General features: G+C 41.0%; 1 protein-coding gene and 1 pseudogene across 1 annotated transcript; one reads left to right on the plus strand and one right to left on the minus strand.

The window, feature by feature from the left end:
- Positions 1-13682: 13682 nt before the first annotated feature.
- On the minus strand, positions 13683-20272 carry LOC114820757 (protein ENHANCED PSEUDOMONAS SUSCEPTIBILITY 1-like; annotated as a pseudogene).
- A 3756-nt stretch (positions 20273-24028) lies between these two features.
- Positions 24029-26773, plus strand: LOC103445096 (protein IN CHLOROPLAST ATPASE BIOGENESIS, chloroplastic-like). The gene is made up of 11 exons (XM_029092038.2): positions 24029-24188; positions 24290-24373; positions 24821-24895; positions 24990-25032; positions 25102-25159; positions 25278-25445; positions 25526-25588; positions 25681-25775; positions 25877-25958; positions 26235-26345; positions 26435-26773. Exons 1-11 carry the CDS (start codon positions 24074-24076, stop codon positions 26573-26575), a joined length of 1035 nt encoding a protein of 344 aa, XP_028947871.1. The 5' UTR covers positions 24029-24073; the 3' UTR covers positions 26576-26773.
- The last annotated feature ends 167 nt before the right edge of the window (positions 26774-26940 follow it).

The raw sequence follows: 26940 nt of genomic DNA on the forward strand, positions 1-26940 counted from the left end.
CGGACTAAAATTTTAAGCTACAAGAGTTGGAGGGAAAAAACTGTTTCTGGCTTAAATTTTTAAACTTTATCCTCAAGAGTGGAGATGGTTTAATGGAGACAATGGCCACTATATCCAGACACGGTTCGGTTAATTGGACCATCAAGCCCAATCCGTAACCCTACTGGCCTCATCGGTTTTTCAATTTCCCAAACCGAAGCCGGACCGCTGAGATTTGAAACCGTCCGTTATATGTATATAGATTAGTGTTTTGCATGTGTGGCTTATAATATAATATCATGAAATTAGATAAGATGCCTTTTTCATGATTAATTACATTATTTCGAATATATAAACCCTAAACAAACGCAGAAAACCTAATTAAACATCTGGTCTATGATGCAGCGCGTATCGTGAAAAAATTAATAAGATATCCCCAAGAGTTTTCCGGGGTCATATTCTCCAACTGAGAAAGCGAGAATCAACAAAATTTAGGGTTTAGGGTACTGATAAAGGAAGTCAGATTGAAAATCCATAGCTTTTGATCATTAAAGTCTAGTAAAGAGAAACCCCGGGATAAACAGTAGCAAAAGAACATAACAATAGTAAAAAAATACCCTTGTGCAACGAAACACATCGTCGCGTAAAGTCATTTTGCGCGATGAAACTCTAAATTTCGTCGCGCATTGTTTAAAGTGATTTTGCGCGACGAAACTCTAAACTTCATATATCGTTGCGCAAAGTCACTTTGCGTGACGAAACACACATCGTCGGGCAAAGTCACTTTGCACAACGAAACTTTAAACTTCGTCGCGCAAAGTCTTTACAAAAATAAATAAAATAAAATAATTATTATTTTTTAAATCTTTGCACGACTTAATCCAAATATTTCGTTGCCTAAACCAATTTTCGTTTTTTATTATTGTAGTTCGGATCGCATTTTTATTAGAAAAATATATTTTAAATTGATGATCGAATTAGTTCATTGTATTCATATAGGATCAATGAGTGTAGCTGTAAAAAATCATCAAAACTGGAGTTGAAATAATCGTTTAATCGTGATTTTTCATTTATAACCGTCGAAAAGTTTTGTCTTATTACTTGATATTTGAATGTTTGTTTTTAGCAATTTTTGGCGTATATGATCTCGAAGTACATACAAACAAGTTTGACGGTTGGATCGTTGAATGACATATATATTTATTAAGTAGCTTTACATTTATTTATTTTGTACGTATAACACTTAAGAAATAGAATGGTATATATATTTATTAAGTAACTTTAAATTTATTATTGTAGTTCAGATCGGGTTTTTGTTAGAAAAATATATTATTGTGGGTTTTATGTAAAAAAAAATTGAATTTGAAGGGAGTAAAGTCACATTTTCAGTAAATTTTATATTAATTTTTTTTTTAAATATAACTTGTGCGACGCCACAATGGGGTTGTTGAGCAAAAACCAATACGCGACGTCATAATATATACATGCGTCACGCAAACCAATTTATTTTTGTTTTTTATTTAATTTAATTTTATAAATTTTAAAATATAGTTGTTTTCATAGGTTTTTATTATTTTTAAAAAACTTTGTGCGACGAATATGAATATTTCATTGCCTAACCCTTATTTACTTATTTTTATATTTTATATTGTTAAACTAAATTATTTCTTTATTTTTTATTATTTTCTTTGCGCAACGAATACACATTTGGTCGCCTAAACCTTATTTATTTTAATTTATTTATATTTTAAATTGTAAAATAAAATTATTTTCTTTTTTATTATTTATATATAAATTTTGTGCAATGAACAAATATTTCGTCGTGCAAAATCCTTAAATTTGGACGAGACCCATCCCACATCGGTGGGTGGGGGTTGGCCCCTGGCCTTATATGTACATGTCTCTCTCTTCCTAGCATGACGGGTTTTGGGTAGTGAGGTTCTCTTGCCCAGGAACAAATTTGTGAGGGCTTGTCGTGCTACGGCGGAGTCGGGATGTGACAATTTGGTATCAGAGCCAGACTCACCGTTTGTTCGGATGTGCCGATAAGGACATCGATCTCTCTAAGAGGGGTGGATTGTAGTATCCCACATCGGCAGGGTGGGGGTTGGTTCTTGGCCTTATATATACATGCCCCTCTCTTCCTAGTATGACGCATTTTGGGTAGTGAGGTTCTCTTGCCTAGGAACAAATTCGTGAAGGCGTGGCCCAAAGCGGATAATATCGTGCTACGGCAGAGTCAAGATGTGACAGGGCGTGGGAATTTTTTTTATTAAGACTTTGCGCGACCAATTTTTCGTCACGTAAAACTTTACGTGACCAACACTTCGTCTCACAAAACTCTAAAAATTTGGGCGGGCACCAAAATTGGGACGCGGGAAATTTTATTTTTAAATTTTTTTAAGACTTTGTGTAACCAATATTTCGTCACGCAAACTCGTATCCTTCGTTGCGCAAAGTAATACGGTTTTTAAAACCAAAATAACTCCTCCACCATTTTCTCAATATCTTTCTCTACTCTTACCTCTCCTCTTTCTTTCCCTCTCTATCCCCAAATCCGACCCTCTCTCTCACACTCACTCCTCTCGTTTAATCTCTCTTCACTACTTTTCACTCTCACTCATCTCTCTTTCACTATCTCCTCTAATTCTCTCACACTCACTCCTCCCTCTCATTCTCACTCACTCTCAATCTTGCCAAAAGGTATATTCTCCCCGAATTTTAATTTTTTTATTTATTAATATGTGTTTTTGGAGTTAGTTTTGAGTTTGGTGTGGGGTTTGGGGTCGAGTATAGGGTGAGGAGTGGAGTTTGGGGTATACCAATTTCAGGGGAGATTATGCCAATTTTTTGGTATTATTTTATGTTATTTTTTTGTTATTTGACCATATTTGTTTTTTTGTAGGGAATCATCGATACTTTGACAGCTAAAGTTGAGGATTAGGATGCTATCGAACCATATCCCCTGCCACTATCACCACAATATACTTGTTTATGATTTTATTATTGTACTTTTTTAATTTATGTGTACATTTTGAAAATATTATATATATTGGATAATTTGATCACTATTTTTCATATGTAATTGTATTTTGAATATGTCAATTTAAATTAAGGTAATTAAAAAAAATAAAATCATACAATAAAATTAAATTTAAAAAGTAAAAATTCGAAAAATCTTGCGCTACCAAATATTTCGTTGTGCAAACAATTAATATAATTAAATTAATATAAGAGAAATAATAAAACAAAAAAATAAAAAACCTTGCGTGACAAAATATTTCATCGTGCAAAATATTAAATTAATTTATTTTAATTAAAAAACAAAAAACTTTGCACGACATTAATCTTCGTCGCGCAAAGTTACTTTGAGCTACTTTGAGCGACTTTGCGCGATGAAGTATTTTGTCATGCAAAGCTTCCACTAGTACAAAAAAGACTTTGCACGACGTAGGACCGTCGTCGTGCAAAGTCAAAAATACGTTGCCCAAAAATTAGCCAAACGAACCTTCATCGCGCAAGAACCGTCACGCGAAGGCAGTGAAGGAAGGGGAGGACCACAGACATCAAGAGCAAACATACATCCTCACAAATTCCCATATCATGCACAAATCCAATTTCAAACCTTTCCCTACAGAAATTTATGGATGCTACTAATCTTATACAAGTTATGAAAGCCAATTTACGAAGATAATACGCAAGTCATTTACTAAGCATGAGACATTTGTTACTAAATACATTGACATATTCTGCTTGCTGATTGCATTTGCAATCGACTGATAATTTGACTTATGAATGGAACTAGGTACACAAATGTAAAACTGTACAAACAAGGTGCTTAAACTTGCAGACTGCTAACTTCTATGAACATAAGAAGATGGCGTTACTAAAAGGCTCATTGCCTGCTTGCACTCGACTGACACAATCCGACTTCTAAATGCAACAATTACATTGCTCATTCTCTTAGCAAGTGACTATTTGCAGATTTGAAATAAGGTGTTGGATTAAAACAAAGAAGGGAGTAGGTGTTGACAGGGGATCAAAACTGTAAACTTGAACAAGTGTTCAAATGATGATAGGCTGCAGTCTGAGGATTGGCAGCATCTTAATGTCTGTTTGATAAGTACTCAGAGCTAAATGTTACTCACAAAATATTATTAAGATATGTCAAACATGCAAGTAGTTGAAGATAAAGAATGTCTTAAGACATAGACTTGGGATTAATAAGGGATTAAAAAAGGAGGAATAAGTTATGTGCTTTGTTTAATCGGTCTGAAAAAACGAATAAAGCAGGCTGGGTTTACATCGAAGTTTGTAGGCGATCATGCGTCTGCTCTCTTATTATTTGTCCTCTTTCATTTTCTTCCTTGTTTTATATATATAAAATTTTTCTCTAACAAATGATATTATCTACACTAAAAGAAGGCCGTTAAGCCTCACAATGCTATTCCTAGTAATTTCTTAAGCTGTGCTCAGTGGCTGTTGAATGATTGAAGAGTAAGACGAATATCTGCAATCGTTTGAAAAACGGCTTGGATAAGAAACAGATTAGTCTTAAACATGTACTTACTATTTTCCTAACAGTAAAGGTTTTGCACGATTCTAATCTCACATTGTTAAGATTGGATAATAGTGTGAGTTATAGGATACAATGGTCGACAAACAATGTTTATGCCCTGATTCTTTATGGTTTCAATTGATTCCTTGTATCCACTCAATTCGAATTCATAAAACTAATGTTTTTGGTCTTTCTACTAATTCAGCGTTATTGTAATATATCCAAATCCTTTCTTTTAAATCATTCCATCCACATAAGCTCGAATCCATGGAAAACATTAATATCCTTCATTAAGTATACCTTATCAGGGTTTAGTAGAACTTTGATGCCAGGAACACCTTTCTCCAAACCATTTTTGACCTGATCAGCTCTTACCTTGAATGACTTGCATTGCTTGCTAGAGAAAAGAGCCAAATCAGTCAATAAGGATAATAAAAGAACTGCAAGTACACAAAGATCTTGCTATTGCAGGGGGAATGGGGAAGGAAAACGTACATGTGGATGCAAATTTCTTCCTCCTTGATCTTGGACGATTTTGCACCTACAAAACAATTAACACCTTAGGTTAAGGCCAAGAGCCTCACGCGCCCACGATGAATGGGGGGGGGGCTTTGGCCGAAGAACCTCCGATGCCAAAGTTAGAATTTAGAGAGAAAGAGTGTTTAGAGAATTTTGGGATTTTTGCCAAAGTGTTGGAATGAATATTTGGTGAAAATATGAGCCTATTTATAGGGCTAGGTTGGTTTATGTTTTATTTTGGTTTAATTAGCCAATTAATTGGCTAATTAAACATAAAAGGAAATATTTTTGTGGTTATGGAATTAATTGGCTAATAAAAAGGAAGAAATGGTGAAAAAGGTAGAAAAGGTGATGGATTAGGTTTTGAATGGGGATAGCCGGCCATGTGGTGTTTTAGGGTTGAATTGGATGTATTTTGTGGTTATTTGGATATAATGGATGGTTTAATTGACAATTAATAGGTTAATTACGCAATAAACCCATTAATTAGCCAATTAACATAATTTAAAAGGAATGTGTTTGGGAATTGCCTTGTAGAAATGATTTGATGAGATGGACTTTGAATTGTTACCTATTTTAGGCACTTCTGTCTTGGTTGAAAGAGGGTTGCCCGCTGCTTGCGCGTAGGAACCTCGTTGTACTGCAAGGGTATTTTTGTCGTTTTTGTCAAAAAATCCACGTGTCGCCTTATGTATATTTTTGGCTCCACAAATGCCCCCACACCTGTTGATCTGCTCGCAGAAAAGGGCAGCAGGTGTAGAGATCTTCTTACTTTAGGAAACTTATGACTGCTTCCTATTTTGATGTAGATTCTCTCTTTAATAAGAAATTAGATCCTTCTAGGAAAGGGAAATAAATTTCTCTCAAAGCCTATTTAAGTCCACCTTAAGTGGGTTATTAAATCAACTTTGGAGAGCGATTTATTCTACCCTACAAGAGAGAGATAGCTTAGAGGATATTTGTTCCCCCTCCTCTAACAATCTTCTACATCTTGCCCGTGCAAAAGACCGTCTTTCGTTGCTTTCTTCGTCTTCTTCGTGCTGCACTGAGGTAAGAAAAAATTAATTTTTCTTGTCTTCTTCTTAGATGGTGCTACCTCGGGGCAGCCGTCGGGGTGGTGCGGCACGTCGGCTGGTATGGGCCAGGAGTCGGCTCGGCATGGGCCGAGGAGGTATTGTGGCAGAGACCACTGCTTTAAGCTGCTCGACTTGGCTAGAACCAATGGCAGCTTGTATGGCTGGGGCCACGGATTGTGGCGCTGTGGCGCAGTGCTAGGCGAGTCACATGGCTCATGTCTTTTTGGGCTTTTGGACATGACGCGAGCTAGGCAGGTGATTGAGAGAAATGAAGAGGTTGCGGGCCTCATGAGCTGCTGGAATGTTGGGTTGAACTCCCCTGCTGGGTAGTACGAATGGCGTTGGCTACTTTAACTCTCTTCATCAGGAGAAACGTGGGCTGCTCCCAAAATAAGAGGTGAATAGGATCAAGGCGGATGCATTGGCTCGTCCAATCACCGTTGTGGATCCTGCTGCAAGTGAAGGTGGGAAAATGGATCTTCCCTGCCTGCTCAAGAGATGCCGGCTAAGAAAAAACCAAAGACTTCTTTCATTGCTTATGCAAAGGATGAAAAGTTGATTGCTGCTTATAATCAAGTGATCCACTTCAAGAGAATCGTCGATAGGCATGAACCCCAAGTGTTGGAACTTCAAAGTGTACTGAAGATCAACGAAAGTTTGAAGAAAGAAGTGGATGAGCTGCAGCGCGTCCATGTTGGTATTGGTGAAGTAGTTGGAGAAGTTGGTGCCCAGGCTGGAGCAGTCAGGGGTGATGCCGCTGCTAAAAGCTTCGTGGCTGCTGAAGGTGTGGCGACCGAAAAGTTGTGGGATGTCCAGGCTGCTAAAGTGTAGTCATCTAGGTAGCCTTTAAGATTTTCTTTGTTTTTCCTTGTAGCTCTTGTTTTGCTTGAACTCATTCGGCCTTTGCTAGTCGTTTATAAACATGTTTTCCTTAGCTTTTCTTCATTTTTGCTTCTTTTGTTCATGCCCTAACCTTTAGACTTGATAGACCAGTGGCAAGCATGCTACTTTTTTATAAGCAGACAAGCTCGCGTAGCCTATGCAGCCGTAGGTGTTGGTGTAGAACTTTGCAAAGTTGTTAGCCATTGGGTTGGCAGCCGGATGCCTTACTTATAGAAGCAGACAAGTCCGCGTAACCACTAGGCTGTTAACCTTGACTTTCTCCAATTCCGTAGGTTGCGTAGCAAGTATCACAACACTTTAGGACTTGGTGTAGGTTGTTCCGCGCTTGGCAGAGGTGAAGCTTATCGACTACGTAGCATGTCAGTAGTGGATAAAACTTCGTATATGCGTGCTAGCTTGTTTAACCTTTCACAAGAATGTGCGGTTGTATAAATCTAGTGCGGCTTTACTGCTCGAAGGGCAAGCCGTAGGCAGTCTTCCGGAATCCGTAGGCTACCTTAGTGCACTCGGTAGCAGCTTTAGGATTCCAGGGCAGCCGTCCATCGGATGTACTGCGTAATGTGCCCTCTCCGTCTCTAGGGCCCGGTTCCCCACGGATTAGGCCAAGAGACCCAAAATCCTTCAGTTAGCTAAGCCTTGAAAAAGACCATTGCGGCTACTTCTAGGAATCCCGGCGCAAGCCATCGTGCATCTAGTTATACTAGGGCAGCCTGGCTCATCCACGTCTGGATATTCGGAGTGCATAGTTTATCCTCCCGTTCTTGGAGAGCTGACCCATGTGGGTGTCGGGGAATTGGTTTACCCTCTCGCGTTGGAGAGCAATTAGTTTACCCTCTCGCACTGGAGAGCATGGTTGGTCCCTCGGGGGGCGCAATTCCTGTGGTAAGTCCCTAAGAAGGGCACGGTCTTCTTTTGAAGTGCAGGAGTGATCAGTTGTTGTAAGCATGCAGCCAAGCCAGGTCGTGATTACTTCTAAATTCCTCATTGAAAAATGAGTTAAACGAACAAGAACTTAGATGTAAGGTAAGAACTGCATAACAACTGGATAATCCTTGGCTGGTGAGGTAGTGCCCGTCGAGCTGCTTGAGTTTTCGGGCTTTGATGTAGCGAGAGGTCACACATGGTACTTCCTCAGATTGTAGGCGTTCCATTGTTTTTTGATCTTTTTGTCGTTTTATGGTGGCGAAGGTGTAATTGTTCTTGCCACCTACTATGCTGATCTTGTACGGACTTTCCCAGATGGGATCCATATTTTTGGAGCCTTTTCTGCTGGCAGTGATAAAGGTTTTTCTTATGACCAGATCTCCGGGCTGGAACTGCCGGATCTTGGCCCTTTTGTTGTAGTTGGAGAGGAGCTGATGCTGGTAGGCTGCAATGCGAGTGATAGTCTGTTCACACCTCTCTTCTGCCAGATCTAAGCTTGTGGCCATCTCTTTTCGGTTGCTCGTCTTTTGGTTGTGCGATATGCCTATAGACATCTTTGGAGTTCGTCTGGCCGTTTTCTTTTCTTATTGGTGGGGGATTTCTTGTGGCAGTCGAGGATCATCTTAGTGGATGCTTTGGCCCGCTTATTGCCTTGAGGATATCTTGGTGTAGACATGTGCTGCTTGATGCCATATTTTTGGAAGAACTTCACCAAATCTTTGCCCACGAATTATGGGTCGTTGTCGGTGATGATGGATTAAGGGATGCCAAATCGGTAAATGATACTCCTTCATATGAAGCGCTCTATATCCGTCTAAACCATGATCGTTATAGGCTCTGCTTCTACTTATTTGGTGAAGTAGTCGGTTGCCACGATTATCATGTTTTTGCCCCTGGTAGTCTGGCTGGTGATTAGCTAGGACTCGGAATGAATGGAAAGCTTTTTCACCACCAAGTCTTTTGTCATTCGAAGGCCTGTTAATGGGGCTTCGTACTCTGCTTCGTTGTTAGATGCTTTGAAGCTTAGAGTGATCTCCTGTTTAAGCATTGAAACGTCTGGGGTGGCAGGAACCATGGCTGCTCACGAGCCTTCATAGTTGGATGCGCCGTCGACATGCAAACGCCAGAAATCTCCATTGAATGAGCAGGTGTGGCTAAAGTGTGCTCGGCTACCTTCGAGGCGTCGTTAAACCGAGTTGTTGTGTTCGTCAGAAAACTTTGCATCTGCCAGGGTCTAAGCCTTTATCGTCGCCGGTTTGGATTTAGCGGAATAGTGCGTCATGATGATGACTGCTTGCGTTTGAAGGTAAAACTTAAGCTTTTGGGTTACAACAATTATCGCCAAAGTTAACTTTTGAATTTTTAATAGCATTGAGGAGAGCTTTTGAACTGTAGAATACAGGTAGTCGGGCCCCTAACTCTTCTCGCATGATGGTAGAGCTTATTGTTACTTTAGATACCATCAAACATGCAAATAAGTCATCCGCTGCTTCTAGGGAGGTGATGTCGGGTACTTCTTCAAGTCCTTGAATGTGCATTGGCGAGCCTCATCCCAAAGTGCATGCTTCTCTGCCAAAGCAAAAGAGTCTGCCAGAGTTAGATCTTCTTTCATGATCAATTTTTCGAATAACGGGTGGTCTGCTGGAAGTCCTTTTTGGAAGGCTGCTCTAGCTATCAAGTCGTTGTATCCGACTATTTTTGCCTTCTCTACTTTGAACCTCCTCACATAGTCGCGAAGCGACTCCTTTGGGTTCTTCTTGATGTTGAACAAATGGTCAGACTTCTTTTTGATCAAACGATAAGATGAATATTCTTTGGTGAAAACCAAAGAAAGTTCGTAGAAATTCCGGATGGATTGTGACGGCAGGGTGTAGAACCAATCTTGCGCCTCGTCTTGTAGAGTGGTGGCGAATATTTTGCACATGAGATCATCGTTGTTTCGATAAAGGATCATTGCACTTTGGTAGCGCTTTAAGTGTCTCTCCGGGTCTTCATCCCCTTTGAAAGATGTGAAATGTGGCATGCTGAACTTGCGTGGAGGCTCTGCCTGCTCGATCTCGTCCGTGAAGGGTGACTTGCTTATGTTGGTCATGTTCCGTCGTAGTGCCTCGTCGGTGACCTCGTTGCGTTGGAAATCATGCAATCGCTTGGTCAATAGTCTCTCTACTTCTTCTTGAATTTGCATTTGTTGGGGTAGCAGAGCTCTCGGCTGCCCCCAGCCATGACTTGCTGGTCTAGGTTGCTCTTCCATATGTTTGGCTCGTCTATGCCGCGGATGCAGTGCATGTGGTACGTTCCTAGTAGGCGAACGAGTTCTTCACAGGCTGCTGGTTGAACTTGAGCTGGATTGAGTGACTGCTTCTCTCCGTCCGTCGTGCTGCCTACTCTGATGTGAGGTGAATGATGCTCCTTGTGGGCTTAGTCGCGAATGGACAATTTGTCCGGAAGGTTGCTCATGTTGACTATCGGAGTATGACCCCAACCGTGAATGTATGCTCATCCGTGGGCCTAATCGAGAGTGCATGTTCATCCGCGTGCTAAGACGGGAATGTACACTGCCCAAATGTTGGGCTCGTGGCTGGTCGAATGGCTGCTTACCGGGACGCTGGATCCCTTGTCCGGGGCACGTTGGATCCCGATGCGTTGCAAAAGTTGATTCACTAAGGTTGTCTGTTGTGCAAGGGCGCTCGTCAACTCTATGACTTGTCAAGACAAGTGTTGTTCGCCATTTGGATTGGAAGAGCTTGGAAGGAATGTGCCTCCTTGGGTAGTGGAAGGGTGGTAGACTCCGGGCACGAGATTTGAGTTGGGAAATGTCAAATCCGTGAAAAAATGTGGTAAGAATGCCCTCGGCTCGATGGTAGGTCCGGATGGTTGAGATAGTCTTGGGCCGACTTGGGCTGCTTGGAAAACCACGGGAGCAGGCTGGGCCGTGAGAGTGGGCTGCTCGACTGGAGCTGGCTGGGCCACTAGAATGGGCTGCTCATCGGGAGCATGCTGGGTCACGAGAGCAGGCTGCTCGGCAGAAGCAGGTTGGGCCGTGAGAGTAGGCTGCTAGACGGGAGCAGGCTGGGCCATGGGAGTGGGCTGCTAGACGGGAGCAGGCTGGGCCATGGGAGTGGGCTGCTCGACGGAAACAGGCTGGACCACGGGAGTGGGCTGCTCGTCGGGAGTAGGCTGGGTCACGAGAGCAGGCTGCTTGGTAGGAGCAGGCTGGGCCATGGGAGTAGGCTGCTCGACGGAAGCAGGTTGGGCTAAGGGAGTGGGCTGCTAGACGAAAGCAGGCTGGACCACGGGAATGGGCTGCTTGTCAGGAGCAGACTGCTTGGCAGGAGTAGGCTGGGCCACGAGAGCAGGTTGCTTAGCGGGAGCAGGCTGGGTCGCGAGAGCAGGTTGCTTGGCGGGAGCAGGCTGTTTAGTATGTGATGCATGCGAATGCGAGGCTTGGGCCCGGGCCCGTGCAAACTTGGATGGCACGACTTGGGCCGTGGCCTTGGTGCCGTGAGCCTTGGATGGCACGGCTCGAGCCGTGGTGAAGGCACCATGGACCTCGCCACGGGTGGCTACCGAAGTAGCCACCGTGGTGGTTCCCATGGTGGAAACTCGTGATGGTGGTGCTGCTCCACTTATTGTCGCATTTAGCCTCACGGATCTCCGCAATCCCATTTCTTGAACATTAGAATTTTCACTTGTGGAATTTTCTAAATTTCTAGCCATTATATTTTGCTTATACGTTTTATCAAAGAACCTTTGCACGTAAAAAATTCTAATAATAAGAACGTATCAAAAATATTCAAATGGACTAGAAGATAAAGAAAAAACATTTTTGTGCGAGAGTCTTCTACGAGTATGGATTTCAACTCTCAATGAAAGCACCAATTTGTGGATGCAAATTTCTTCCTCCTTGATCTTGGACAATTTTGCACCTACAAAACAATTAACACCTTAGGTTAAGGCCAAGAGCCTCACGCGTCCACGATGAATGGTGGGGGGCTTTGGCCGAAGAACCTCCGATGCCAAAGTTAGAATTTAGAGAGAAAGAGTGTTTAGAGAATTTTGGGATTTTTGCCAAAGTGTTGGAATGAATATTTGGTGAAAATATGAGCCTATTTATAGGGCTAGGTTGGTTTAGGTTTTATTTTGGTTTAATTAGCCAATTAATTGGCTAATTAAACATAAAAGGAAATATTTTTGTGGTTATGGAATTAATTGGCTAATAAAAAGGAAGAAATGGTGAAAAAAGGTAGAAAAAGTGATGGATTAGGTTTTGAATGGGGATAGCCGGCCATGTGGTGTTTTAGGGTTGAATTGGATGTATTTTGTGGTTATTTGGATATAATGGATGGTTTAATTGACAATTAATGGGTTAATTAGGCAATAAACCCATTAATTAGCCAATTAACATAATTTAAAAGGAATGTGTTTGGGAATTACCTTGTAGAAATGATTTGATGAGATGGACTTTGAATTGTTACCTATTTTGGGCACTTCTATCTTGGTTGAAAGAGGGTTGCCCACTGCTTGCGCGTAGGAACCTCGTTGTACTGCAAGGGTATTTTTGTCGTTTTTGTCAAAAAATCCACGTGTCGCCTTATGTATATTTTTGGCTCCACAGTACACAATAAAAACCAAGGACTAAACGCTTAAGAAACAATCATCATAATCTTATAAAAAAAAGAAGAAAAGTTTGCGGACTGCACAAGACTTTAACTAATGTGGGATTTGGGGAGAGCAAGACATACAAAATAATAACACTGTTTCTAACGATTACAGATTTAGGCATTATGGCTATTCCTAGTAATTCAAACTTCAAACCTGATCTGGTAGATGGTTTTGAAGAGAGAGATGGGCGATGGAGGTAGCTGCTGCAACTAGATATGCAGTTTCTGCCTCCCAAACTGATCAAATGAAAAGAAAAAAAAGTTGTTGACTTTGCGCGACGCATGCTCACCTACGTCGCGCAAAACAACTTTGCGCGACGTAGGTGGGCATGCGTCGCGCAAAGTTGGGAAAAAGCGGTAAATTCTTTTGGTTTGGCGTCAAAAGTTTACGCGACGTAGTCCTTCGTCGCGCAAACTGACGTTGCACAAATATGTTTTGCGTGACGTACGTACACCTACGTAGCGCAAAACGGCTTTGCGCGACGTAATTTTATGCGTCGCACAAGTTTTCGTCACGCAAACATGTTTTTGTACTAGTGTTCTTTGTGCAAAGTAGCTTTGTGCGATGAAGATTAATTTTTGTCGAGCAAACCTTAGCTTCACAAACTTTGCGAGACCAAACTTATTTTGTTGCACAAAATGTTTTTTGTAGTAGTGTAAGTGTCACATCCCGGGCTCGACTCCACTGTAGCACGATATTGTCCGTTTTAGGCCTCGACCACACCCTCACAGTTTTGTTTCTAAGAACTCACATGTGAACTTCCCAGTGGGTCACCCATCCTGGGAATGTTCTCACCCGAACTCGCTTAACTTCGGAGTTCCGATGGAACCCGAAGCTGGTGAGCTCCCAAAATGCCTCGTGTTAGGTAGAGATGAGAATATACATATAAGGCTTATCGGATCCTTACCCCTGGGAAATGTGGGATCTTACATAAAGCACAGAACCTGTGGCAATTGGATATAAAAATTAATAAACTAATTATTGGAGGTAGAGAGATTTTGACTACTTCAAATGTTTAGGCCACAAAAAGAGTTGAAAAATAATATGAACTGCTAGGTCGAACGCTTAACATTGAATTATTTCCTTCCAAACCACTTTTCTCTGGCTTTTAGTTATGCTGCATACATGCATAATATATATCTACTCATAAAATACAAACAAACAACTTCCCAACACTCGTCCGGTTTTATTCATGTTTATCAAGATCATCAGATCTGAATTATTAGTGAACAACACCGATGAAAACTTGCTATCATGCCATGCGTGATGCACAAAGCTATCGAAGTCTCAGCCTACTGTGACCGCATCCATGAATTCCGAATCATTCCCCATGGCCCCAAGGTCTCAGCCAAAAGACAAGCTTCAACATCAATGCTGTTAGTGTAACTTGATTTCAATGAGAGTTTTGATGAAGATTGAGCTGTACAGAAAACACACGATGAACAAAGGTTGGAGAAAGCGAACGGTTTCTTGTTCTTCTCTCTGCAGAAACTTTACAGAGGAATATTGCTACTCATTTTAGAAATGAGCACTCACATGCTTTACATTAACTGAAGGTCCTTAACTTGGGACCACATAAACTACTACATTTCATCCTAGACACACATCTCTCTAATTTCATGGATCTACCAACACATGGCACTCATGGCCTTTTTACAAAACTAGACATTTACACTTTGCCTCATCCTGCACAAGTGGATTCACCAATTTAAACAAAACTTATTCTAAAACATTTCAGCTCAAATACTTATAGTTCAACACTCCCCTTTAAGCTTTGAGCTGATTTCACACCAAGCATATCTCGAAGATAGTTGAATCGATCCTTAGACAAAGCCTTAGTAAATATGTCTGCCACCTGCTCATTTGTTGGACAGTACACCAAATCGATTATCCCTTCCTGGAGTGCATTCTTGATAAAATGATACCTTCTGTCAATGTGCTTGGTTTTCTGATGGAAAACAGGATTTTTAGTAATTGCAATTGCTGCTGTATTATCACAGTGTACTGGAGTCGCTTCAGTTTGCATCTCACCAAAATCTTCAAGAACAAATCTAAGCCAAATGGCTTGAGCAGTTGCTTCAGAGGCACTGATGTACTCTGCTTCTGCTGTAAAGAGTGCTACACAATTCTGCTTCACTGAGGCCCATGAGAACACTCCACTGCCAAAGGAAAATGCATAACCAGAAGTACTCTTGCTATCATCAACAGATCCTCCCCAATCACTATCACAGAATCCGATTAGCATTGCATTCTTTCCCTTTACATACTCCAGACCATAATCTAAAGTTCCCTTGATGTACCTAAGCACTCTTTTGGCTGTTCCAAGATGTTTATTTGTAGGACAGTGCATGAATCGAGCTAGAAGGCTTGCAACATACATTATATCTGGTCGAGTTGCTGTGAGATACAACAAACTTCCAACAATTCTTCGATACTGTTCCTCACTTGCTGAACCACTGCCATCATCTTTGCATAGCTTCTCTGATGAAACCAGTGGTGTAAACACAGATTTACACTCATTCAAACCAAACTTATCTAACAAAGAACCAGCATACTTCCTTTGATGGATAAATATGCTTGTGTGAGTTTGAATCACTCCCATACCAAGGAAATGGTGAAGGAGCCCCAAATCTGTCATCTCATATTTTGTCATCATGTCTTCCTTGAACTCCTTCAACATCTCAGTGCTATTCCCAGTATACACTATGTCATCCACATAGATTGAAACAATCAGAATTTCTCCTCCCCTTACTTTGATGTAAAGAGTAGCTTCACTCTGACTTTTCACAAACCCACAGTGAGCAAAATAGGTATCAATTTCACTATACCAGGCTCTTGGCGCCTGTTTTAGACCATACAAAGCTTTATAAAGCTTGTACACCTTGTCTTCACTCCCCTTGATCACAAAACCATCTGGTTGTTCTACATAAACTTCTTCTTCGAGTACTCCATTCAGAAAAGCAGATTTCACATCTAGTTGGTATAATTTCCAACTTTTCTGAGCTGCCAAAGCAATTAGAGTCCGAATTGTATCCAGTCTAGCTACAGGTGCAAACGTTTCATTGTAATCCACACCTGGTTTCTGAGCATATCCTTTGGCTACCAATCTTGCCTTATGCTTTTGCACTGTCCCATCGAGATTAAGCTTGGTCTTGAACACCCACTTAACCCCAATTATGGGTTTATCACTTGGTATGTTCACCAGATCCCATGTTGCATTCTTCTCAATCATTGACAGTTCATCTTTCATAGCCTTCATCCATGCTTCATCTTTGGCTGCCTCTTCAAATTTTTCAGGTTCCATAATACAAAGATTGCATTGTGCCAAGACATCATCTAGATTCCTCCATTTCAATGGAGTGTGATCAAAGGCTTGAGTCATTCTCATGCTGCTGTCCACATCACTTACAGATTCATGAGAAAATGCCAGATTTGGTGACAAAACATAATCATTTTCCTCTGGAGTTGTCTCTGATGAGATACATTTAGGCAGCACAGATAACTCACTAGGATTAAACACAGTTACATAGTTCTCAGGAGCTGTCTTCCATTCCCAGGCTGCATTTTCATCAAACACAACATCCCTTGAGAGTATAAGCTTTTTACTAAGAGGATCATACACTCTGTACCCCTTTTCACAGGTTGCATAACCTACAAATATGCCCTTGACACTCTTTGCATCTAGTTTCTGTCTCAACTCATTTGGTGTGTGTACATAACACAGACAACCAAAGATTCTAAGATGTGCAATTCCAGGTTTTCGACCACTGAATGCTTCAAATGGAGTTACTTCTCCAAGAGCTCTTGTAGGACACCTGTTCAATATATAGACAGCTGTGAGTACAGATTCTGCCCATAAGTAGTATGGTAGTCCTTTGTCATGAAGCATAGCTTTTGCCATCTCAACCACAGCTCGGTTTTTCCTCTCTACCACTCCATTCTGTTGTGGAGTATAGGCCATAGATAACTGTCTTTGAATCCCTGCATCTTCACACAGTTTGTTGAATTCACAAGATGTGAATTCACCCCCTCTGTCACTCCTCAAACATTTTATCTTAAAACCACTTTGTAATTCCACCATGGACTTGAATTTTCTAAAACAGATCAATGCATCTGACTTGTATTTCAGAAAATAAACCCACATCATTCTTGTACAGTCATCTACAAGAAGCATGAAATATTTGTTGCCCGCAAGAGAATCATTCTGCATAGGACCACACAGATCTACATGCACCAGTTCTAGAGGTTTACTTGCTCTCCACGCTTGATTCTTTGGAAACCACTCTCTATGCTGTTTCCCAAACTGACAACCTTCACAAACTTCATCCATTTCTTCTAAAACTGGGAGACCATGCACCATTTCTTTGTTCTTAAGCTGTTGAAGACCTCTAAAATGCAGATGGCCTAGTCTCTTGTGCCATATCCAAGTAGACTTAGAAATACCTGCTCTCAGTACAACCTGATCATTTTGTATCAGTGTCAAAGGATAACATCTGTTCTTTTTCATTTCAACTTTGAGTACAAGACAATCCAATGAAGGTCCATCAAAGATACTACACATCTTTCCCCCAAATAACAGGTAGTAACCGTGTTCATCCATCTGCCCCACACTTAACAGATTTTCCTTCAACCCAGGTAGGTACATTACTTCTTTGACATATTTTCTGCCTTTGCTAGTGTCTATCACAAGTGTACCAAAACCTGCCACATTCATGAGTTCCCCTGTGGGCATTTGAACCTTGCCAACCACATTTGTCTTCATGTCTATCAACAACTTAGAATCCCCTGTCATATGGTTGCTACAACCACTGTCTACATACCATTCTCCATTCACTTTTGATTCAGTGATTGTGCTATTTGCATAAAACAGGTTCCCTGTCACCTCTACCTGATTAGCACTATTTGCCTTTTGCACTAATTTACCTACTGTGCACTCTCTAGCCCAGTGACCAAACTTTTCACAGTTATAGCATTTAGGTTTCCCTTTATACCTACACTCTCCAAAGTGAAACTTAGAACATACCTTGCACTGTGGTTTTGTACCTATCTGCCCCATTGACTGTGCATTATGTGCAGGATTAGCAGGAAATTTCTGCTGAAACTTAGGTTTTGAACCCCATTTCTTGCCCTTGTTATTCCAATTTTTCTGGAACTGAGATGAACCAGATTGACCTTCACCCCTATCCTGCTCTTTTGAACTCACTGAGAAAGATGAGAATGCTTTCCCAGTAGTATCAACAGTATGCAGATCAAACCGTTGTTCTTGACTTTTTAAGATTGCAACTACTTCCTGCAACTCTACAGTCTCTAGACACTTTGTGTTTTCTATAACCAAACAGATAGAATCATAAGGTTTACTAAGACTAATCAGAACCTTTTGCACCAGTCTCTCATTCGACAGAGATTCACCAAATGTTCTCATTTGATTAATTAGCTCATTCAGCCGTGTAAGATAGCTAGATAAAGACTCATCATCTCTCATCCTAGCATATTCAAACTATCTCCTAAGATTCTGCAATTTCACATATCGTACCTGATCACCACCGTGATACTCCCCGTACAACAAATCCCATGCCATCTTAGCTGACTCGGCATTGGCGATTCGTGGGAAGATCTGATCCGAGACTGCATTCTGAATGATTCCCAAAGCCTTTGCGTCTTTCATCAGAACAACTACCATTTCTTCATCATCCTTCGATGCTTCTCCAGCTTCCTTCTTCTTCGGATTGGAGGTTTCAATCCCCTTCTCTACCAAATTCCATAACCCAAGGGATTTGAATATCGTTGCCATTTTAATTCTCCAGAACTCGTAGTTCTCACCGAAGAAAACTAGAGTCCTCACTTCCGAGCCTCCAGATCCAGACATGTTTTGATCTGAATCGACAACGTTCACGGAGCTTTAAGAGAGCTTCGATTGAGCTCAAAAATAGCTTCACAGATTTACGCCCAGATTTGTTAGACCCAACCTGGCTCTGATACCATGTTAGTGTAACTTGATTTCAATGAGAGTTTTGATGAAGATGGAGCTGTACAGAAAACACACGATGAACAAAGGTTGGAGAAAGCGAACGGTTTCTTGTTCTTCTCTCTGCAGAAACTTTACAGAGGAATATTGCTACTCATTTTAGAAATGAGCACTCACATGCTTTACATTAACTGAAGGTCCTTAACTTGGGACCACATAAACTACTACATTTCATCCTAGACACACATCTCTCTAATTTCATGGATCTACCAACACATGGCACTCATGGCCTTTTTACAAAACTAGACATTTACACTTTGCCTCATCCTGCACAAGTGGATTCACCAATTTAAACAAAACTTATTCTAAAACATTTCAGCTCAAATACTTATAGTTCAACCTACCCTCTTCATCTCCAGCAAACACTGAAATTTTCCCATGTGACTTGTTCCCAGCACCAGTTCTCACCCCAACTGGCCTTCCCCAACTGAAGTCATTGCCGTACACATCAAACTGCGGCGAACTGCTCGTGACCAAAGCTTTACCGGTCAAGTTGTCCACTGTCATAAACTCCGGCTCTCGTACCCAACACTCCAAAAAGCTCCTCACTTTCTCTTCTGTATGCAAAGCTACCATCTTGTTCATTTCCCAAGCCACAGAACCAGTCCCACGTTCTAGAACATCGCCTGCTTTCTTGGTCACTGTCCCGGCTTGAAGCGCATTGCCAAAATACTGTTGTGGCAATGGTGGGTTCAATCGGGATCTGGTGCCTATGATTAACCGGTAACTAGACTCTTTGTCAGGGTGAAGACCATGTCCAATACGAATACGTATGATGGACCACCAAAGATGAGCTAGGACTGCTTGTAAGGAGGAGATTTTTCTATTAGGGTTTTCAGTTTCAGTCTCAGCATTTGCTTTTGCTTTTAGTTGAGCAATTTTTTCCCTTGAGAAGTGAAAAATTCTTTCTTTTAGTAATGGTACAACAGCCGGGATGTTGATCTTGTCAATGACTTTATCATCGAAGACTTGATCCCGACCAAGAGTATTGGGGAATATGGGAATTCGAATGGGAGTGCTAATGGTGCCATAAAAAAACGAACGCTCAAGAAGATGAGCTTTCGATACAGAATCAGAACCACGAGAAATTTCAGACCAAGAATTAAAGAAGTGCCAAAATGAAGTTCCGTCAACAACAGTGTGGTTCATGGTGCAGCCTATGAAGATACCATCCGCAAGCTCGGTTGCTTGAACGGCAAGTAAGGGCCTGGATGTGCCTTCGTAGTTTTGAGCACCATTTAGAAGGAAAAAAGAGCGGACATAATGAGGAACGTAGAGAGAGTGTTTAATATCAGATAGAGTGACACCATCAGCTTTGGCATGGACAAATAAAGCGCCTACATTGTTACAGTTGATGAAGAAGGACAAAGTGTTGTCGTCGTGTTCGATAGTTGTGAGGCGGCCGGCAAGTGGTGGAAAGAAGTTAAGTGTGCGAGAAAGGGAAGTTTTAAGATGTTAAATATTGTGTTGAGAAAAGTTTTTAGGTTTGTGAAAAGGAGGCCTTTCTGGTTGTGATCAAGACGAAGAACCTGAAGGTCCCATGGACTTAACTCTTGGAATTGAGACTTTCTTATCTGGACTCGCTGCTTTCACTGAACTAGTTGTGAAGATCCTGATGCCTCCCATCAGTGGCGAAGCCAGGAATTGACGGGAGGAGGGGCGAAGTTAAAAGAGTGCAAGGTTCAAAAGAATAGCAACAACCAAATCATTTTATATAATAATGTCTTCCATAATTTATCAACATAAACAAATTACAATTGTTGCCGACGACGTTTCATACCATGAAAACGTCGCATAATAGGCTCATTATCAATAAAAGCAAATACATCTCTCTCTATGTAAACAAGCATGCTATCACTCAACCATTGATCTCCTATTTTGTTACGCAATGGTGTTTTCACAATCTTCATAGCAGAAAAAGCTCTCTCCACCGAAGCGGTTGCAACCGGTAACACCAAAGCCAATGTAAGAAGCTTATACACTAATATGTAGCTTGCACACCTCCCAGTCTTCACCAACTCCTTTGCAAGATCACCAATTCCTCTCAATGATGAAAACTCACTATGCATCTTCATATCGTGAATGTAATTGTCAAGTTGAATTGGAAGATTCATGAGGTCCATACGATCAAAATCTTGAGGATAAAGTTGAGCTAAACGAACAATTTTTGCTTTGTCAAAAGATGCAAAATTATTCACCGGACTCAAACATAATGTGGTCTCTAGGTTGACAAGGATCATTTTGGAGATAGTGCCTACGAATTGCTTCACGATAATTAGGTGGATAATCAAGCATTCGACGTCTATATCCAGGGTCTGCATGAAGATTAGCCAATATCTCATCCAACTCAGTGGGCTCACTTTGTTGTGAACTACTCAGAATATTCAAATGAGGACTTCTTATATTTGAAGGAGGAGGAGGATGACTACTTGGAATATTTGAAGGAGAAGGACTACTCGAAATGTTTGAAGGAGGAGCATTGTTTCTTATAGTACCGTTCCATTACGTAACTGTAAAATGGAAAGAAAAAAAAATCTTAGACTCTTAATCCTAGAGTAGACTATACTAATATGCATAATAACCCAACCAACAATTCAATTAATCAATACCAATAAGCATATAAATTATTAAATAAATAAAAAATTCATTCAACTAATCATATGAATACAACTAATCAAAAATTCAAATTTTAATTTTCACCCTAAAAAATAATTTCATAATTTCATATCAATCAATAATCATAGAATCATATCAATAATCAATAACCATATTAGTGCATTACCATATGATTCTATACTAATTAAACAAAATTCGTATTAAATAATTAATTAGGGTTAGGGATTATAAATTTAGGAATTAAAAAATTTACCTTTGAAATTGAAGGCTAGAAGTCGGCTTAGCGGCTGGAGTGGCTAGTGTTAGCAGCAAAAAGCCAACAGAAATCAGCCAATGGGGATTTATTTTCCGTTCCGTTGGGGTTGGGCGTTGGCTGCAGGCTCAGGCTGCTGAGATTTTGGGAGAAGCTTTGCACTCTCTCTCTCTCTGATTGGGGAAGGGAGAAATTTGGAATGGTAAAGCATGACACGCGGGCTGACTAAGTGAAGGAATGGGGGACATGCCACGCGGTCCCCCCAATACATATATATTTTTTTGGTTTTTTTCAAACATTGAAAGTTTCACGTGGAGGGGCACTAATTTGAAACAGACATGAGACATGGAGGGGCCTAACTTTGGGACATGCGGGCCAGATTTTAAATTTTTTATTAATTTAAAAGGAAAAAAAAGAACCCAGTGCTGCTGCACGCAGCAGCAAAACCAGTTCACCGGTGCCAAAACAGAGATGGGGGGGCTGGGTTTTCCGGTGAGGGGAGGGGCGAAACCTCGGCTTCAGCTGTGTTTTCCGGCGAGGGGAGGGGCGGTCGCCACTCCTCGTCCTCACGTGGCTTCGCCACTGCCTCCCATTGCGTTCTCTATATTTTCGAAACCGCGATGTTCTTTTTTTCCTTATGCAGAGACGATCAAATATGGCTACCCATTAGCTTGCCAAATTTATACACCACCCTTCGGTCACGTACCTTTGCTTATCCAGCTTTTCTCCCTACTACATCTCTTCTATTCCTACCAAAAAAGTGAAAGCTAAAACGTAAAAACAAAATGGTTATCAAACATGTACGTAACTTCTTGTCATGTCTAAAGGTTCTAACTTATCGATCTGTTGGTGGAACCATATTTTTGGTCTAAAGTACGGTGGTTTTGTTCTATTTTATTGTAACCTAAATTCTTTGTCACCCTAACCGAACAAATACTAAGTCTAACTTTGAGGCTGAGATGTGAATTACATTAGAAAAGAAATTATATCCAAGGAGTGTTCCACGGCAACTGCACTAGCAAACTTGTCAGTAATTGTTATGCAGCTAATATATGGCGTCAGTTGAACGAGGATAATGTCAGTCGTGTTTGAAAAGAGGTCCAATTGCTGAAATTGAAGTCTCCTTAATTGTTGCTTATGAAGAGACTTTACATGTTCCAAAACACAAGCTTGTATATTATGTGTTATAATATTATTACAGAAGATGATATATTTTAAAATATTTGCTCACTTGTTTATGATATGTTGTGTGTGTGTATATATACAGTGGCGAAGCCATGTGAGGGTGAGAAGTTGCGGCCGCCACTCCCCTCGCCGGAAATGAAGCCCAGGAGCGAGTAACCGCCCCTCCTCTCGCCGGAAATGAAGACAAGCCATGTATTTTGCTGCAGCTGCACAAACAAGCGCGCGCAGTGGCGAAGTTGTTAAGGCGCATGGAGGGGTCCGCCCCTCCTCTCACCGGAAAACATGCCCAGAAATCATGGTTTGCTGCCCCATCGCCCCTCTGGTTTCACCGGATTGCAGCTCACAATTGCTGCAACTGCAGCAGTTCTCCACAGTTGCGCAGGGAAGGGAAAACTTAGTATTATTATTATTATTATTATTTAAGTCCAGGATGAAACGACGTCGTTTCGGTCCTAGAAAAGTAAGTGAAACGGTGTGTTTGGGCAATTGGGCTTAATTTGAAAAAAAAATATTAAAATATGATGGGAGGACCACTTGTCCTCCATTACCTCTCGGCTTCCTCCCCGTCCCTAATTCCCAACCTAACAAGTAAGATTTCCCAGCATCAAACCCGCGCCGTTCTGTTTGGGCCCTTCTTACTGGTATGTTGGCTTTTTGTTTACTTTTTCGTTGGGATTTAATTGCTATTATTTAAATTCAATTTTTGCTAAAGGCCATTGAGTAATTTGTGGGATTGTTCATTGATTTTGATGATTAGGTGGTGATTTTGGTGTGATTTCTGTGATTATTTATGTGGGTCTGTAGATTTAAATGTGTTCTAGTATTTGCAATGAATCCATCTGCATTCTCCAATTGATCCTTGGAATTTAGAAAGTTTGGTCCTTTATTATGCATATTTTAAAAATCGTCTAATTTGTGTTGTCCACGTATTAAGCTTGAAAATTCTCCACAAATAAGGGGGCGTGTAAGAATGTGAGGACAAAGTCATAATCAGAAAAACTAAACTATGCAAGGGCTTATAAGTTGTTAGGTTACTTAAAACCTCAATTTTTTTCATGTACACAAAAGTTGATTACCTCAAAATTTAGACACGTGAATCGAATTTAAAACTAGCATACAATGGTGAATACTCTGAACAAACTCAGCTATACCTTTGCTTACGAGCGAGTTTATTGTATTTGAAAGCACACACTTGCACAACTCTATGCCTTTTGTTGAGGCCCAAGATAGCACTTCTGGGCCAGAGGCTTTTCTCCCTGGGCTGGGTAGTCAATTTAGAATTTTTGTGGCCCAATCCAATGTGGCTGAGAATTTTGATGCTCAGATAAAAGATAAACAAAAGACAAACCAGAGAGCACCAGAGACCCACAAAAATGAAAGTTTGCGGCGGATTGGTGTGCGGAGGCTCTCGCGCCACCGCTCTGCCCACTGTGCTTCTTCGGCACGGCAGAGCTCGGCCGCGCTGCTCTTATTCCTTTGTCACGCAAGGTAACTTAAGGCACTGTTTGGCTTGGATCTTTTTAGAAAGTGCTTATTAATGTTACTGTTTTTTAAAGTTTGGGAATTGATTTTGTGGTCGGAAATTGCAGACCATGTGTCTTTCATCAAGGAGGTTGCCTCCACTCAGCCGCCGCAGCATTTGAGCCAGTTGCTGAGAATGCTCAAGACAAGAGGTGGGTCTCTTCAAGTTTTCACATTTCTAACATCAAACATCATCAATTTGTTGGGTTTCTCTCACTTTGTTGTGTTTTCGGATTTGCATATGTTGGTTTGTTACCTTAAATTATGCTAATGTGACAGTGGCACTTGTAAAAGACAATGATTTATAGTACAACAATTTGCCTAGCTACATTCTCAGGATTATAGTACAACATGTGACAATGTGTTTAACTGTTGGTCTATAATTTAGAGTTATTTCACATGGAACAGTGCTTAGCTCCTAGTTTCAAATTACGGTCTGACGCACTTGCAAACTAACTTGTTAAAATCACAAAACTTTTTGCACGCATGTCAGACTGAGATTTGTTTGCAAAGGACTGGCTCAGAGGAGCTTTTTACATACATTGCTAATGGAAATTCTATGTAAATACTAAATTCTCACATACATTGCTATGGAACAGGTGAATCTATTGTTTCTCCGGGAGCCAAGGAAGGGCTAATCCCCCTTGCCATACCACTTGCGAGAAACAGCTCAGGTATGGAAAACCTTTACTTGTATTTGGAATTTGACCAATCCCATTATCCCAGGAGTTGCCTGTTCTAATTTTGTAAATATTTCCTCGTCAATAGGTGCTGTAACTGCACTGCTCCGGTGGCCTACAGCTCCGGCAGGGTAAGTGTTTGGAAAGAACAAATTTGATCCTTTTTTAAAAGTTTGATTCATCTAGTCCAATGCCTGCAGTATGGACATGCCAGTCGTTGAGGTCAGGAAGCATGGGGTGTGGCTTTTAGCCAAGAATGTAAGTGAAGCAATGCCAGTGGTGCAAGTGCGATACATCTCTAAATGTGACTGTGAATGCATTTATGTACTCGCTATACAACTCTTCTCAGAGCAGACGTCCAATCTTTAATCCGCAGGTGGACCAATTTATTCACAGAATCCTAGCTGAAGAAGATGCTAAGAACTCTGAAGAAAGAAATGAAGAGCTCTTTCAAGCTTCTGCTGATGTTGGGGAGAAACTTTATACGAAGGGTGACTTTGCAAAGTCGCAGATTTCAAAACTAGATTTCTACCTTTTAAGAAAAGTACCAAAGAAAATTCTATATTTTACTTTGTTTACCTCACTTCCTCCTTTATTTTCTTTTAACAAATGGTTCCTTTTCAGGTTGGTTTATTTCCAGATGTCTTGGAGCGCAAAGTGAAGTGGCATTTTGAGGAAGGGGACTATGTAAGATTCATCACCTCACTTTGGTTACTGCCTATAGGCATCTTTGATTAGTGTGTATCTACAATTCTAATTCCTTTGTGTGCTTTTGAAAGGTTTCAGCCTTGGTGACGGGAGAGTTCTATACGAAGAAGGAACATTTTCCTGGTTTTGCACGGCCTTACGTATTCAATGCTGAGGTTTTGCTGAAGTTCGTAGAAAACTTTGCTAGCTACTTTCCCCCATGCATTTGTTCTGAATTAGCCAGTTGAATCACTCAAGTTCCAACTTCTAAAATCAAATGTTTTATAGGGTCGGGCGTACTGTTGAAGCTAAAGACGCCGCTAGGGGAGCTCTAAAATCACCATGGTGGACACTGGGTTGCAGCTATCAGGTTTCTACTTTTGGTGATCATTCCTAGATTGTCGCAGCTCCCTGTTCCTCTGCATGAATTTTTTTTTTGTGACATTATTCACTTGAGTACTTGGTGCGATGGCAAGTGCCTTCGCCCATGAGCGGTAGGTCTCGGGTTCGAGACTTGGGAGCAGCCTCTCCATAAAATGGAGGTAAGGCTAGCCGACATTCACCTCTCCCAGACCTTGCGTAAAGCGGGAGCCTTGTGCACTGGGTACGACCGACGACATTATTCACTTGAGTACTTACGATACAGGAAGTTGCTAATATAGCGCAATGGGAGGACGAGCAAATAGAGTACATTAAGGAGAAGGTGACAGAGGAGGGAAGGCAGGCGGATCTTAAAAAGGGAAAGGCCCCTGCGCAGGTTTTGTACCCGTCATTCCTTATTAACTCTCAGAATAGGAAAAAAAAAAAAAGAAAAATTTCTTATCCTCAGAGTTCCATCATTTGCAGGTTGCATTGGATGAAGCAGCATTTTTGCTGGATCTAGCTTCCATTGACGGGACTTGGGATGACTATGTCTGGCAGGTTGCTGATCGATATAAAGAGGCGGGCCTCCAGGATATTGCAGGATTCGTATTATACAGAGATTGATGATGGAGATAAAGAGATTTATGTTAAAACTGAATATACAGTGTCATGAAATTGGCTCCATGACCGGAGACGATTTTTGTGCTGAGTAATTAGTATGTGCACCGTCTTTCTGAATTTGTCTCTCTTTATATTTTTTACTCATTATATGTTACATCACATTTCTCTTAATTTTCTAAATTCTGTTTGTTTTTCTCTCTATTGCTGAGGCATTACCAGATTCCAGGAAGCTAAATAATATTATCAAACTATGCCTTTGCTTAATCTGCATTTTTAGGGTAACTTTTTTTGCTAATTTTATTGTGAAAGTTGGTTGATTTCCTGTCCAGATTGCTGAGGCATTAGCCGCATTATAGAAATCCAAGAGC

Source organism: Malus domestica, chromosome 02, assembly GCF_042453785.1.
Source record: "Malus domestica chromosome 02, GDT2T_hap1".
Taxonomy (NCBI): domain Eukaryota; kingdom Viridiplantae; phylum Streptophyta; class Magnoliopsida; order Rosales; family Rosaceae; genus Malus; species Malus domestica.

Bases quoted from the DNA above. Each gene is read 5' to 3' on its own strand.
- LOC103445096 (XM_029092038.2), top strand. From the start codon at position 24,074: ATGAAAGTTTGCGGCGGATTGGTGTGCGGAGGCTCTCGCGCCACCGCT. The intron at 24,374-24,820 runs GTGGGTCTCTTC...GCTATGGAACAG, and splicing joins GAGAATGCTCAAGACAAGAG to GTGAATCTATTGTTTCTCCG. The intron at 25,776-25,876 runs GTTCGTAGAAAA...AATGTTTTATAG, and splicing joins AATGCTGAGGTTTTGCTGAA to GGTCGGGCGTACTGTTGAAG.